We start from the raw sequence: 16,511 nt of genomic DNA on the forward strand, positions 1-16,511 counted from the left end.
CTTCACTTTCAAGGTTTTGCCAGTAATCAGTGGATCGTTGAAATTGAAATTTCTGTACAGTATTTCTCAGACGATTTAATCTACTCCTTTTTTATCCTGTCTCGGAATTAAACTGTAGGCTAATTTATATTTGCAGTCTGCCTCTTCCTTATGTGCATTCTTACATAATGTATCATTGGCAGAGGGGTTAATCAAAAGGCAGGAAGTTTATTGAATATCCCTCATTCGTATGCGAAGCATATGAACTCATAAGACGGCAGAAGGCAACGAACGATTCCTGTACAACAACCCGAAGCTCCTACCGGTCGCGAAAGCTCGTGGAGAAAAATGTGAAAAACAGAGGCGCGAAATGAAACTCGGTGCGCTCATTGTCTAACGAGGTTTGCGTCATCGACGAATGCTAATGAAACGTTTATCTCTACGTTGTTTCCAACGAATTAATTTACCGCGAACAGCCTTGAGCATGGAGGACGTGGATCGTCCGGTAGCTCCTCGCCAAAACGTAACTTGCTTCATCTATGAAAGTTACAGTTCCCTTTATACTTTTGCAAGGCCATAAATTCTACTGAAATCCTCGCGATTTTTCCCTCGTTAGAACTGAAACGTTAGACATCACGCCACGCGAATCGTGGAATATAAATAAGGCTGAAGGATAGAGAAAGAGAGGCTTGGAGAACAACCGGCTCGCATACGCGAACACCCGGTACCGTTAAGTTTTCCACGGATTTCGCGCTGGCCCCCGTTGTTACGGATCCAGTGGAAAAGACGCCTGGCGTCGTAAAACGGCGTCTAACAGTAAAGGTCCCTCGTAACGCGAGCATCTTTCGCGGGAGAGGCAGAAACGGTTCCGCGAGGAACACCCATGTCGACGTCCTGCAGCGATCGAAATTCTCCCGGGTGCGTTCAACCCGTCACGAATAAAGAGACCGATCACGTCGACCTGCCTTTCCAGAAGGTCTCGTATCGATCACACGGTTACGTCACGGACGAGAAATATTGAACGACAATAATGAATGGCCGACGCTAGGATGCCATCTTTGGAAGAGACAAGGCGATGACGCGAGGTGAATTAGCGTGTCCAGGATGATTAAAACGGGTCGCGGGTGCGTAGGACGTGAGAAAATCGAAGGAAAATCGCCGATGCTCGATGCTCGCCACGCAAAACGAATGAGAGCCAAGGTTTTCGTGTCTGCGACCTCGATCGAAAGTTGATTCATTTCAACTGCAACTGGGTGCGATCAGAAACTACCATTCTTGATTCTGGTTCTCGTCGTTTTTATTCGCACAGCATAGTTTCTTTTCTATTAGACTATTATTTAATGATAATTCAGGATTTTATCGAGGATATTAATTTGTGAAAAGAGAACTTCACAGTCTGATTACTCGGGAGATAATATGATTACAATTGAAATATTTGTATTAAGGATACGTTTTAATTTTCTAGTTCATTCATCCGTAGTTGAAGAAACGAGTACATTGCTCCTTCGATGCAGAAAGGATACGTCTGTGATTAATAATTCAAGATATATCCTCGCACGAAACTTAACAACCCTTCCATGCATAATGATGAAGCTTATCAAGCATGAAAAACGTTTAACGATAAAACAACCGCGAGACGTTAATTAGCAAAAGGACGTGAAGCGTTAATTATCCACGTCGTAAACAGTCTCGACGAAATTCCTATGAGACTGTCCACGATGAAGACGTTATAAGTAATCGAATCGTATCGTTGCATGATTAGTTGCCAGCTAACTTTTCATTAACTTTAATCGTAATATTGCTCGGCGATCATGGCATCGCCATATTAGACGTAACAATTTTCTCGCGTGAGTCGGCCATTTTTTCCCACGCACGGTGATCTTGGTAACGGTATGGTGTTCTGGTTGTTCGATCCGTGAGAATCCGCTAGATAATCGCTAATAAAAATCTAGGCTCGTCGGTCGATTGATCATCGTGAAATTTCATTGAACGATTTCGTAACTCGTTACGCGTTCATCGAACGAGCGGAGGTCTTTAATCCTCTTTATCCCTCGTAGCAGCTGAATCAATCGCGACCCAGACCTCTGGAACGGTGCATCGACTGATCAGACGGTGAAATTTTTCAATGATAAAAGAATAATAAATTTCCATCGTGGAAATTTACACGTTTTTCACCTTCGAAGGTTAATTCTAAGTTCCAAACGATTAATTTCCACCTTGGGGAATTTTTTTCTTTTAGCACGTGTTGCATGCGCAATCAGTTAACGGATGCTTTCCCTAAACATGGAAATACTGGTGACACGATTGTAATGGAGCACGACGTTGCGTGTGCTGTCTGTTGCAAGCATTGAACTCTCCGCTCGGCCACTTAAGGCGCACGATCTGTAAACGTGTCACCGGTTATTCGCACAAGGGGCACGATGTTGTTTCATTACCACGTAATACGGGTATAAATTCTAGTTTCTTTGTAATACAATCCGTACGATAAATCACCGCGAAATGAAATCATTTTATGAAATCCCTCCACGAGAATCTCGAACTGCCTAGAGAAAGTTTTTAAACGAGGCGCGGGTAAAAGTAAAACTGTTACAGTTGTCTATATCAGGAAACGTTCTACTTATTAGTCGTGTCGATTCGAAGCATTGCAACTGATAGTTATTAAATCATTAGAATTTCAAATCAATTGCAAATTATTAAATAACCAATTATGGAGAAACAGGGAGAGGATACGAAACAAAATTTGACGGATAATAATTCGAATCATGGCTCGATGGACCACTTAAGGTACAGAAACGACGGCATTATTATCGGTTTGGAAGAACCGCGTGCGCACGCCTAGATGACTACTGCAAAATGCTAAAATTACAGCAATTTTCCTGATCGCCGTCTAACACGTGTTGCGATTGTTAACCGGACAAATTGATCGTTGCGAAAATTCACCGTTCTAACGTTTCTCGCGCCGCTGCTTATTTTTTTCCCCGTGTAAAACGCACCGCGCAGAAACGGGAAACGGAATTGACGGATAAACGGGAATTATACACCGGCTATCAGTTACTCGAGCCACCACGAAGTTCTTAACGTTGTTAAATCAGAAGGGTTAGTCGTTTCAATGATCGAGTCAAACGTCCATTTTACTTATCGTGCCTTATTTCGCCGCCATTTTGTATCTTTGGTAATGTGTTAATATTCGCGATCATAGACAAAGAGTGGAACGATGTATCTTTGCCGATTGAACAAAGCTGTGAATTTATTCGTCCGAGCGAAACGTAAGCGGATAGTTTGCAAATGTTTTAGGCGTTCTAGGATACGCGCAACCTTGGCTGTTCCCCTTCAAATGATTTAGCTGGTGTAAGCATTTCATCATCGTCCAGCAATGACTATACTTATAAAGCGCAGTTGCAAAAAAGTCCACTTGGAGAATAAACGCATGCATAAAACATCATCGATGCGTTTCATTTTATACGCTTCTTGGAAGGTCCGAAGCATCGCTGATTTCGAATTCCTCTCCTTTGGGAGGAGAAGGCAAGGTCAGAACGCGAATGAATATAAGGAAAAGACGAGGAGTTTCCTGGAGAACGACGAAAGGAAAACATCTCCTCGCGTAATGACTCTCATTATCGGCGTCACCGCACGTTCGCTCAATGAAATGATAAAATCATCATCGTAATGATACCGTACGTGCGTGTGCGAGCGTAACGGAACCACGGAAGGTGGCTTGAAAAGTAATTTGCACCGTGACCCGTGACACTGCCATCTCGAACCTCGAATAATTGCACCATAACCGTTAAGGGGTGGAAGGTCGTCGACTAAGCATGTCTGCGACTCATCGAGAAGAGCCGTGTACGAGCGGGAAAGAAATATTATTGGTAGAAATTGTACCGTGAGCAAGCCGGCTGCCGTCTACGGTGGACATTCATCATGGCTCTTTATCATAAACAATCAATCGTTCTATAGACAGGCATTCCCATAGACGCGAACAGTTCCTAGATGCTTCGTGACGATGATTACAGGCTTTTGCTAATGTCTTCCGGCAAGCAAGCGAAACCAAGATTTAATGAATCCACTGTTTCATTTCTGTTCGCTGCAAATAGGATCGTCAAGCTCTATCGAATTCTTCGATACCGTCATCTAGGTATCACGGCTATTTTCGTTCCTTCTCTTTTATGGAATTAGAATTCTAAAGGATTCTAAGAGATAATAGTTTTTCCTAGACTCTCCATGTTCTCCCAAGACCTAAGAAAAATTAACCTGCCCATCATTCACCCCGTATATTTTCATCAATGTTTGACATACTTTTTCTTTTTTACGTCCAGGTATTAATGCCTTCGCGTTTACACTGCCAATACAATTTACGTAACGCGTTCGACAACTTCGCCAACTATTTTACGCAATCGTCGATAATTTTATTATTGACACTGCTCAGTCGCAACGGTACAAATCGAGCCTCGGTTTATGCATACACCGGTAATCAATACCGTAATTCTATTCTCACAGACGCTTAACATTTTTATACGCAAGGAATAGAGGTTTTTCAGGAAGATCACGTTCGCGAGATCTAGCTACGAGAGAATTCGAATAACAGGTTGTCGCGAATTCGTAAACAGAGAGAAGACGGATTTACGGTTAGGCAAATATCGGGCTAGAAATTATTCGCGAGTCAGGTACGGTCGACTTGCAGAAAGCTAACATTTGTATGCAAATTCGACGCATATATTTAGCCGCACGTTGATCACCCAGATCATCTTTCCTTTTTACGACGTGCAAGAGAGAATGTACAGTTCGCAATTAAACAACCGCTATTCTTTGTTTACAACGCGTACGTGGTTTGTTTTAAAATTATGAAATTCGTTGTTCTCCAAATAATATTTTGCACAAAGGGTTAAATGATTACGTAGGATTCTCTGGAAACGAATAAGAATTCGCGGTGCAAAAGGAATGTTTCCAGAGAACGATGGTACTGCAAGAAAGACGATTTATTATAATCCAGAGCGACAAGTTGCTCGCATGCTTCAGCGAATTTAGAAGAAACGTGACAAACGGGTTTCGTGGTTGACTGAGAAAAGCAAGAGTGACGCTTTCAGACGTGTCATCCCGGCTACGATTTACCAAGAATCTTCCAACAGCCCTCCATAAGTTCCACGGTAACCATGGTACGAAGGAACGAGGAAGGGACTGGAATAATCGATATTTATTAAATTAACTCGCGTTATTAACTTGACAGGTGTTCCTCAATTACGTACCACTTTGCTCGGGGATACGTGACGGCGTATACCTTCAACGAAGACAATGGCCATGACATTCTGACCCGGGGGATTATTCAACAAGAAACGATTACCATGGAACGAGCAAAAACCGAAATCTCAATCGACGGCAGGTAAGGTCGGTCATTAAATCAGTTGCTGTTTTTTTCTTGCCAAATAATGGACTTTAATTCGTTGAAATTATAGGCATGAACGATCTACATATTATCATCCGGAGGATCTGGCAAGGTTTTAATGACTTCGATGGCCATATATTTTATAAATTCTATGGGCCCTCGGGTGTTTGACTTATTTTGATAATTTCCTGTGAAACGAGGATGTGGTGGTCAGCTCAGATTCCGAAAGACATTGGTTGAAAAATTAAAGTATTCACAGGGGGTTGATTTCTCCATGGCGGATGTGCACGGGCAGAAAAGTTCCTCGTAGCGAAAGCAACGAGGAGGGAAACGTGGTACGAACGTAACGATACGAAAGCGATTCCCGGAGACAAAGGAAAACGTGTAGCTACACGCCTGGTTAAAAGGAGCGACCTCCTTGAGAACGGTCCTTGACTCGTAGAGACGGACAAGATAAGCAGAAGAAGGAGAAACGAGTAGTCGTAGAAGTAGAAGAAGAACAGAAGGAGATGGTACAAGGGGCACAACAGGATGAGCTGAAGAAGAAGAAGAAGAAGAAGAAGAAGAAGAAGAAAGAAGGGAGTAGGGAGACCCGGAGGCAAGTAATGGCGCCTACACTTGGTGGCCGCGAAAGGTCGAAGAATATTCTGCTTCCGAGGAGCCAACGGAATAACGTTGCTCGCATTCAGGCCAAGAGAAAGAGAAAAATGTATACAGTAAGAGTGTAACAATCATTTCTCTTCTCCCACGACTTTCTTTGTTAATTAAACAATCGGCCTGGGTTCCTTTGACAACGCGCAATGTACACACGGAATCTGTTAAATAGCAAACGAAAATTCATTTCTGAAAAAATCAACCGAATCTTTGAAGTTACCTAACGTTATCCAACGATTCGAATTACAACAAGGTAGAAGGAATACTTCCTCGAGTTCGTTCAACTGCCTACGCTAGCTTAAATAATTGGCCCCCATAATTTCATTCAATTGCACACTTTTCCTCTCCGTACTCCTTCGAGTCATTAATATTGTTCTTGACGTCTGACCGTGTCGTTATTTTAATCGTCTACGGTATAGATTAACGCATTGACAGCCAGTGTGTCATCTTCTATTGAGAAGCAATAATTATACGATTTATATATCTGTTTTAAATATAAAGAAGAAGTGCCATCGAATAATTCATTTTCTTTTTGTAGTGAAAGAAGAGGAACTCGATATTCAAACAGGAACTATCCGGTCCCCAGGTATATACGCGAAGCCACGAGCAGAATGAGAAATGAGCAAACAAGAAGAGACGAATTCCACTGTATAGAATCCTAATATTTCCTCCCTTCGAGTTACAACTGCGCTCGAGCGACCATTTATAAAATTCTCGCTAGAATATCCGCGTGAGGCCGGACAGGAAGGTGCTATAAATTATAAGGTGAATCCTTTGAAAATTAACGATTCGATCCGGAGGATACGGTTTAATGTACACCAAAGTTCCTCCATCCTTCTCTTGAATGATACCAGGGATCATGCAGAAGGTCGTGGGGTGTACTCATTCGTGGCGAGAAAAATTCACCAAGGGAAAAGAAACGAAGAAGACCGGAGAAAGATACATCCTCGCACGTATGCTGTCCCGTCTACCTTTCTCTCTCGTAGACAACTTGGAAGAGGAAAAAGAGAAAAGAGAAGAGACGAGTGGCGTTTCGAGAAACGAAGGATGCCTATAATCGGCAATGGACGACCGCACCTCGCCACTTTCGCGTTGCTTGACGTGGATACCGGTCTCCACCGATCGATCGACCGATTTAATCATCCTCGTCTTCAGTAAGCGTTCTATCATCTGCATGCTCGCGTATTTATTATACGGTAGCCGAACGGTGATTTCGTGAGGGCCAAGGTCCAGCCCTCCGGACGGCTATGATTTAATTAACACATTAAGCGGCGCGTTAAGACCGTAGAAAATCGTTCAGGGTAATCATTTTATTTTCAGATCACCTAAATGCAAAATATTCAACTAACGATCGTCCTTGAACGTTGGAAGCAACTTTCCAATGGGGTTATCTGAAGAAAAGCGCGAGCATACGTTCCTTTGTCTTTTTTTGTTAATTTATTCGAGAAACGTTGATGCAAATCCTTGAGAAACACGCGAACCACTTACTGTTTTTCTTTTCTAGTTAAACGTTCATCGTACACCTCATCTCATCAGGCGTGCCCTCGCATTCGTAATAGAGAAGCACGGCTAAGATTGCAATTGGGCCGAGGAAACCGCCCGGAGGATGCATAATTGAATGAAGTCCAAGTTGAATATTACTTGCGAAACTCATAAATATGCACTGATTACACGGCAGCTTGTTGTGCAGCTCGTATTCAGACCATCTTCTCAACACACTAGCAAAAAGACACTTCTATACCTGCTCAACTATGCGCTGTTAAGTTCTATTACACGAAGCAGAAATTTCATTCTTTCTTTTCTAAACCGCGAATACCTGCGAAACCTTACGATCGAATTAAATTTCTTCTATTCGAAGAAGAAAATTACCTCAGAGTTATCGCGAATAACGATTTCCTGGTCATCTTGATTGAGTTCTCAGTTATGCGAACGTAGAATACAAGATGGGACACTGTATTCGAATGGAAAGAAGAGACATCGGTTTCGAATGATTGCAGGTTGCAACGACGCGGAGTCATGCGACAGAACATCGCTAGTTGAAGCAATTTAATTACACTTTCTTAATTGTCGAGGAATTTTCACATGCGTTGTATCAACGCATCAGAATCTAGATTTCCCTCTGATAAACTCGCTTCCTATGTATCCTCCACCGTGAGAAGTAATATTTCTGCCCTCGTTAGGGACAAAAGTAAACCAAATTGAATTATTACCATTTTTCTAAGCGAACAGCGATGCCAATGTTCTCGGACAAATATTCCAGACGATTGATCAAACGCTGTCAAGGATGATTCTGTATTATGCTCATTAATTAGTTCCAGTAGAAACGACGACCAGAACGTACCTGAATAACATGCCTCGCGTGCGATACACATTTTCATTGCATAATCTGTCAACGTAAAGTTCGGACGGGGTCATAAACAGTGAATGAAAAAATTGCGGACGATTGAAATTTAATAATTTGTCAAATTAAGCGCGCCTCTCTTTCGGAAGGGATCGGATAAATATGACAAACGATTATTATTTTCATCTGAGTCTATACGAAAGGTGGCAATCTTCTGCTGCTAATTAATGACGACAAGTAATTTATTCAAACGAGAGAAAATCCTCAAGTTCCTCGACTCTTATCATCTCCAAGAATCTACAAGATGAAACCACTGATACGTCATCAGGTATATTGTCGTCGTTCAACCTACGATCTCAATCGAACTTGTCTTTTACTTTCATTCTGACAAATGTTAATTAACGATCCTCAGCATGTAAACTACGCATCTCTCGCGTTCTTCGTATCCTATCTAGAGCACGCAGTAACTAAGACCGAGTGATTAAGCAACGTATCAACCTACATCGTTTCGTGTACCTACGCATTTTGCTCTAATTTCGATCGTTTCCACTTTGTAACCGGGAAAATGACGGACCTGTGCACCGTGACCTCGACAATACCTTTCCCTATCGATACAACTGGTCGCGCACCAGTTCGATCAGTGACATAAGAAACAATCACCGTTGAAAAATAATAGAGTTTTACTTTTCAACGCGCTTCTTCTATACAAGGTTCGAGGGTTGACGATGTAGCACGTGTGATTAGCCATTTCGTTATTGGAAATCACCTGGATTATCGACGTATTTTCACGTAAACGACGCTAATCTTCAAACAGCCCCATCGTTGAAATAAAATGGCTTTGCAAATTGTGTTATGAGTGGAACTCTCGCTTTCGAGAACTCACGTCGGCCTATTCGAAGAAGGTAAACGATGAACGAGCAAAAATATATTCTTTCGCTTGGCCGCATAAAACGTGGAATTCGCTTGGCGATGTTTTAAACCCGGTGAATCGGCACGGGAAATTGCTAAAACAACGATCGCTCGTCGTATATAGCTTCATTGTACATCATCTTCGCGGAGCTAGAGGAATTCCAGGAAACCAGGCACCGGTAATCGATTTTAACCGGTCGCAAAACGTGAACGGATCACAGGAGCAAACGATCGTGTAATGTATTCGGAATGCATTTGCAAGATAATGGCATCGCTCGTGAAAATAGGTTCTTCGGTACCGTCCAGACGGAACCGTGTAAAATGCTGAATTGTGAAACAGCCTAACAAACAGCCTGCCCAATCGACGTTTTGTTCGAATGAAAAAAAATATATGTTTAAGCTTCGGGCATAGTTGCCTTTCCATTCGTGCGGTGACGGTCTCAATGGCATTTGAATCAACCAAGCGAAAATAGGGATAATATCTTTACTATCACTCAAATGGAATTATATAATTTTCGCACGCAACACAGTGCCATTTTATTTTAATATCGATTCGAAGAAAAATTTGTGCAAAAAGTACTAAACATGCGCTGCAAATCTACAAATTGCCAAACCACCTGTTTAAGGTACACGAGTGAAAATGACGCTGTTTTCCATAATTAGTACCGAGCAATCTTCAGCGGATTTACAATCTCGAACCCCTTAATCATCCGTATCTTTACATTCCCCACAGAACTTACGCAATGGCCGGCAGGTAGTTCGTTGGTAAAAATAGGTACTTGCGTTACATCCAGAGACGGTGACGCTGTCGAGGTCCATAAAAGTGCACCAAAGCAACACTCTCCCCTGTCACTGTTGCATATCCATATATTTTTTTTTTTTTTTTTTTTCTTTAATCCATCAAACTGCTCACTCACTCACGACTCGCTGCACTCGCGACCCGTTTTCGCTGCATAATCCTCCTAGAATCCTTTTTGCACATCTCCTGGTTTCGACGTTCCGTGAAAGCACGCACTCGCGTCCGCAAAACCGGATTCAAGCGAACGAAGAAGTTCTATACTTGTCACAGAAAGTGTTCGCTCGAATTCACTACACCTTGGATCACGTACGACCACGAAACGATTTGTACCATGAAACTTTCCTTGGTATTTTCAACCCGTTCCTCCTGGAAGGTATACTCGAATAGGATAAACGCCTATCCTTTAGAATGATAGACCTATCAAATTAATAAATTTAGAAGAGGAGAAGCAAATTTTTTATGGTACGTTCATTATTTTCTGTCATCTATAATTTCAAATACTCGATTTAAGTGTTTTGTAATTACAGAGGCCTTGAGATACTTATTTAGCCATTTTTCATGTGGTTTGAAACGACACTGGGTCCAAGGTTAAGAAAGTGGCTTTCAAACGAATTAGATGATAAAATCACACCGAGTTCTAATACCAAATCAATCATTCAGTATCCTATCTCATAAGAGAAGAATATAAGGACAAATGATCATAATTGAATCAACTTAAATGTGCAACGATACGATTGAACCTTTTAAGGGAAGCCGTTACGACTTTTACCTCGAGTACTTTCTAAAGTCGTTAACACCGACGCTGACGAAACCGGAAGTTGGCCGTCGAACGTATGAAAAGTCAGCAGGATGCAATCGAATTAAATGATCGTCAAATATATGTACGTGCATACGAAACAAAGCCATGGAGGAAAGAAGAAAGCGCGAGGAACGGGAGGTTGAAACGTGACGGGCAAACGAAAATGGAGGATTCATTTTAGCGCGCAAAAACGCAACCGGTTCGCGTTACGCCCAGGTAGTCGCATAATTTCTGATCGGTACACTCGCACACCTCGTGCATATCCTTGACACCATCTGCCTAAAGGATGTGCTAAAGGTCGAAGCTATCATTGCGCTCTGACATAACGCCGTTTGATCCGACATCGGATAAAAAGCATTCCCTCCGAAACTGCGATCTATCCCACGATTCTAACGATATTTTCAACGTTTTCACTGATATCGATGTGTCTCGGTCCACAGAACGCGAGATGAAAGTGATGCAGCGTCAGCAACAGCGTTACACTTTTCCACGGAAGATCGAGAGGCAAAAGACTTTCGATATCCTTGGCAAACGCTTATAACAAAACGAAAGTCTCGGTAAATATACGGTGAAAAGTATCCGCATCGTCGTTCGATCGGATTGCACCGACGAGCGACGGGTTTTCTCGAACGAAAGAGGACGTCCATTTTGGAGAACCGCGAAACCATTCGATCACCCTAATTGACACGCTTTTTTCGCAGCATCCTTGAAGACTACATAGTTTCAAAGTGACTCAGACTGATGAACACTCGCGAATGATCTTTCGAGTGACCTTGACTTCGGAGGAGACCAAACCCGTCCCCAGCATCCTCGACAGCCCAGAGCAGTATCCCTGGAATCTCACCGCCCTCCTCTCTACTTTATCGACTAAAATTGATACTTTCCGTCGATCCCATAAGATCAGCGATCTTGTAACAACCAGACAGACGGAAGTGGAGACCATCATCGGATAATGTCAGCTGTAAACAGATCTCCGGTCTGTTTATCTTCTTAGAAAGAAGGAAGAGATGACTATCGAGGTAGCGAAAGGAAGAAGTGCTATCTGGTAATCGATCGAAGGGGTTAAAATTATGTTGATCAATGGCACGATGTTGGATGATGTTGAAGTATCGAATCCTCGAAGCAGACGGTTGGACCACCGGATCACTTACCCGTCCCCATGGCTGATAGCAGCCTCCTCCTTCAGCCAGGATCCTTCCTTCTATTCGTAGTCCAATGTTGACTGATTTCACTGGTCGACTCACCAAATAAAGAAAGAAATAATAAATAAATAAATAGCACCTCTTAGGGTGAAAACGTGGTGAAAAGGACGAACTTCTCGTCCAGCCGGGAGACCGCGGACGAACTGGTGGCTGGTGAAGACTTTTCGTGAGACTTGGACGTGAGACAACGACGACGTCATCGCCGGCCTGCTGTCTCATTGGTCGACGATCCTTCTCTTTGCTCGACTTGCCTCTCTCTTTTTACAAGTCTCCCTACTCTCCTTTTTCCTTCAACGAACACCTCTCTCACCTTCTCCTCATCTGCCCTCACCTCCGCCGTCTTCCTTTCATCTTTGTCTTTCACCTGGTTCCGACGCGTTCAACGCTCACCCGCTCCGACTCGCTTCCATGGTTCACAGCTAGAGCAAAGCTCTATACGTACGAGTCGCTCTCGAAAAGCTGAAACCGATCTACCTAGCTTGATTCTAGGTGTAGTGGAAAGTCTTGTACATGGTATACCCCGGCTATACTTAGCCAGGCTGTAGGTTAAGTATCTTAGAGGACAGATGATCCTCTTGCCAGAGGTCAGTCGAACCTGGTGAGCTGCAGTACGCTGGAATTTCGCGGGCATTTCGATGCGTTTGCGTTCGCCAAGGTTGATCACGTTTCAAGCGGGTCGGTAGAAAGGTGATGGTAATGAAACGAACTCGTGCAGCCTTGCTGATGGAGCTAGGGATGGTATCAAGTTCAATACAAACGATTTATTCTACTGAATTCGAATACCACTTAAAACAACGGGCAAAACTTCGGAACGAGCATAGCCGCGTCGATCGAACGTTAGCTCGTGCATAATTCACGAGAAGAGACGTGAAAGCGACATTCGTGTATTTTTCAACCGATCGAACCCGATTTCCATAAGATTCACGAGCGCATTGAACGGTTGGCACGCGTTTTTTCAAATACCATAGCAGGTTTTTCTTGGATCATCTTGGGTCACAAATCAACATAAGACATCGAAGCGTTCCTCTGGTGACGCTTCGATTCGTTTCCACGCGCTATTTTCCTCTCTATGAATCGTCGCTGCCACGGCAGGCCGTAGATTAAGCGTAATGGTGCAAAGTATAGAGCTTCACGTCCGTGGATTCTTCTCGTGGCCTCCGCCTGTGAAGTGCCTCGAGGCAGCGGGGTTCAGCGACACCGATGTACCCTGGCTACGTAGTACCTAGTGTCATTAGACTCGTGCAAAACGCGTGTACCTGCCTGAACGTTTCCTTCAACGACACTGCACGTGATTTCACGGAATCGGTTGGACGTCTCTTTGATAGTTTTCCGGGTCGTTCAATGGGAATAAGAAGTATATACGGGATACAACTTTTGATTTACGTTAATATTACAGGATAAGAGAGGAAACGTTTCGGGTAATAAAATAGATACGCGAGTTTCTTGTTGGGTACTTTGTCTACCGTTAGGTTGAATTAAAATAACTTGAAATTTTCTTGATTCTTAAATATATTCGGTTCATTTTTAACGTCAAGTATTCAGCGATCATAAGAGATGTCCAACAAGGTAATCTGAAACCGATTTATTTGTCCATTACTCTGCAAATATTTGAGAACGTTTCACTCGACAAAACGGAAGATAAGATTTCTCGTCGACATCCTTGAAACAATTCAGTCCCCTGTTTTTCACTCCTTCCTGTCTTCGTGCGTTTGACGCACAACAATTCCCGTCGAGATTCCCGGATCCCATGAATTTTTCCTTCCGTCAGATCGGATCAACGATCCGTGAGCCACGATGCAATCTTTTAAAGCATCAGGCACCGATCCATGAGACCCTGTCGGGGAATCTGGCTTCCGTGAATCCAACCTATGATCCCTTCGCGATACCAAACGATTTTGACTGATTAAAAAGAGTAAACTTTGCCTTTCGCTTAGATCTCATTGTTTATCCCTGCCTCGTCCGTAACGAGGTTGCACAACAAGTGTATTGCGTTAATCTGGGATTCACGATTGCACGTTGAACACAAGGATTTCTGAGATAATGCGGGTTCACAATTAATTTACATTTTTAATTTAACCCTCGACCATCGGGCAGCATCGCGAGTGAACTGAGTGAATTTTATTTTTATTCGTTTAGAAAGGATTATTGTTCGTGAAATATAATTTTGACATGAAAGTTAACCATATAGGGGTACTAAGATGTCGTACGATTTTCCAGATGGTAGCACAGGATCTCAGACACCTTGGAAACACATCTTATACCTTGGAACTCGAGCTGGGCATAGTATAGGTAACGGGTTCGTGAGGGCACGCGTTCATTTCGTATTCTTTTCGACGATGCCGTCATCCGCTTGGCCAACTGGGGATAACTTCGATCGCCAGACCGGGGCGCGATCGATTGCTCGATCAAATTTCAAAAGATTCACCGTCAGCCAACCGAACCACCTTGTAATTAGCCCTTGTACATTTTTTTCGAACAAGTTCACAGCACCCCGTCCCTCCTGGGGTGACAAGAATGAATGCTGACACCGTTTCAGAACCCGAACCCTTCGGTAATAAATACGTGCATGAAGATCTCTCTCTTTGCTACGTTTATTCGCTTCTCTTCTGAGAACAGTGATCTCTTCCTTTTTTTTTTTTTTTTTTTTTTTCGAAAAATTACACTCTAGACTTTGAGACTTAAGATTTACAATTTGGTGAAATAGGAAATTAGAAATTTTTTAATTTCCGTCCCGAAAGTCGGCGACGCACGGCTCTTAGCCTTTGGATCTTAAAACTTGAGACTTTCAACTTCTATTTCGCCATATCCCCGTGTGTTAAAGATCAATAATTATAAAGATAGTTTAATCAGCAAGTAGATATTGTAGATATTAAGTGGGTGCAAATAGCTCGATTAAAATCGCCGACTAATATAGTCGGAGGTCGTGGTAATTGAACAATTTGCGAGCGCACCAGGCACGTGTCGCCTGGCGACGTGAATGATCGCCGTTCCCCGTTGATTCATCACCGGTTACATCACAATGCAACCGCACGCTTCGAAGGTCTGTGCGACATTCGATAATGTACATTTCCGTTGGGCCTCTCGTGTAAGAGGAATTCCTCGATTTGCTGGAGGTCGCGTAATCTCGCGCCTCTATGAATATTTCCCGTTGATTAGGCGCCACTTAAAAGTGTTTTCCTTGATTAACGGGATGGCTTACCCATGAAATAAAACGATCGACCGTTTTACTCGATCCTACCGTCTAATAGAAAGCATAAAACCGCGACGTGGCTCCATCCAGCATCGGTTTTCCTTTCCGTGCTGATTTCACGTGAAACCAAACGCAAACATGCGTGACAGGAATTAAAGAAAAAATGGAACGGAGTTTGTTTTGTGTGGTTCATTTACAGATGAAAGAAATTCTATGTTGCTTGGGAAAACAGAAGAATATTATACTTTCTATTGGTGATAAATATTGGAGAAAAACTTGGAAAAGTGAGCCTGACTTTTTTCTTATCGGACTTGGATACTTCAAATGAATATAATGGTACTACACTTCTCTCTACATCGTCTTTTTTAATTTTCAGAATATTGAAACCGGATTTTCTTTAAATTTATCATTTCTTCGACCTCGATGCTACCTGGAATCTCGAGGAACATGTAATCCAGCAAAACGCCTCGTCACGCCATCTTAAACATCATTAAACAGACTTTTCCATGCGTTGCGGATTTAATAAGCATCGAGAGGCAACGTCGAAGAGCCATGAACGGGAAACGAAGGATCCAGTGAGTTCGATCGATTTCAGACCGAACGTACCGCTTGTGCGGGCATTGAAATCACTCGAGTTACTCATCGCCGAAGGCGAACGACCGGCCAGCCAGTAATTAAACCTATTAAAACTCGTCTCTTTTGCATAGTACCTACGCTCTTGCTATAAATATTATTTTTCCGATTATTTTAAACAAACGAGTCTGTACTCTTATCGCGTCAGAGCATCGATTACCTAATGCCGTAATAACCTTGATTGTATAATTATTCGCAGGAGAAGCATCTTCCGTCATTTATTACACTTCTTTTTTCTATGCAAAAACGATTCCTCTGTGCTCGGTGGCGAAAAGGAAAACCTCCTCCGTCGTTGATGATCCTCCGCTACACCGCAATTACACGGAACGCTGATGGAAATCAAGGCCGCTCTTCCTGAATCAATCTTGCGTGTCAATGAGATGAGGCAAGTTCAAGTAAACTCTTGTTTATTTTCTTTGATAATTAATTAGAAACCCGCGACATAATGACGCCTTTTGATATCACAAAATTAATTTCTAACATTATTACATATTTCAGTTTAAACTTCTCACTTGCTATCTTACAATATTACAGTAACGTCCAAGGCATTTAAACCTATTCTGTACATCGTTCATTAATACAAAAAAAAATTTGTCATTTCATCACAGAAATAACGCTACTTTCGAAA

The 16,511-nt window shown here is 42.6% G+C and overlaps 1 protein-coding gene and 1 long non-coding RNA gene across 2 annotated transcripts in view; one reads left to right on the plus strand and one right to left on the minus strand.

The window, feature by feature from the left end:
- The window catches only part of dpy (fibrillin-like protein dumpy), a 92,228-nt gene extending 80,004 nt beyond the window's left edge, over nucleotides 1-12,224 (minus strand). Inside the window, exon 1 of the mRNA XM_076693291.1 lies at nucleotides 12,010-12,224. Within this exon, the coding sequence (XP_076549406.1) occupies nucleotides 12,010-12,019 (10 nt within the window). The 5' untranslated portion in view covers nucleotides 12,020-12,224. The remainder of the gene's footprint in view (nucleotides 1-12,009) is intronic.
- LOC117610967 (uncharacterized) lies at nucleotides 4,763-8,450 on the plus strand. The gene is made up of 3 exons (XR_004583044.2): nucleotides 4,763-6,072; nucleotides 6,549-7,164; nucleotides 7,331-8,450. It is a non-coding gene; the product is annotated as an uncharacterized LOC117610967 (long non-coding RNA).
- Nucleotides 12,225-16,511: the final 4,287 nt, after the last annotated feature.

Source organism: Osmia lignaria, chromosome 3 (genome assembly GCF_051020975.1).
Source record: "Osmia lignaria lignaria isolate PbOS001 chromosome 3, iyOsmLign1, whole genome shotgun sequence".
Taxonomy (NCBI): Eukaryota; Metazoa; Arthropoda; class Insecta; order Hymenoptera; family Megachilidae; genus Osmia; species Osmia lignaria.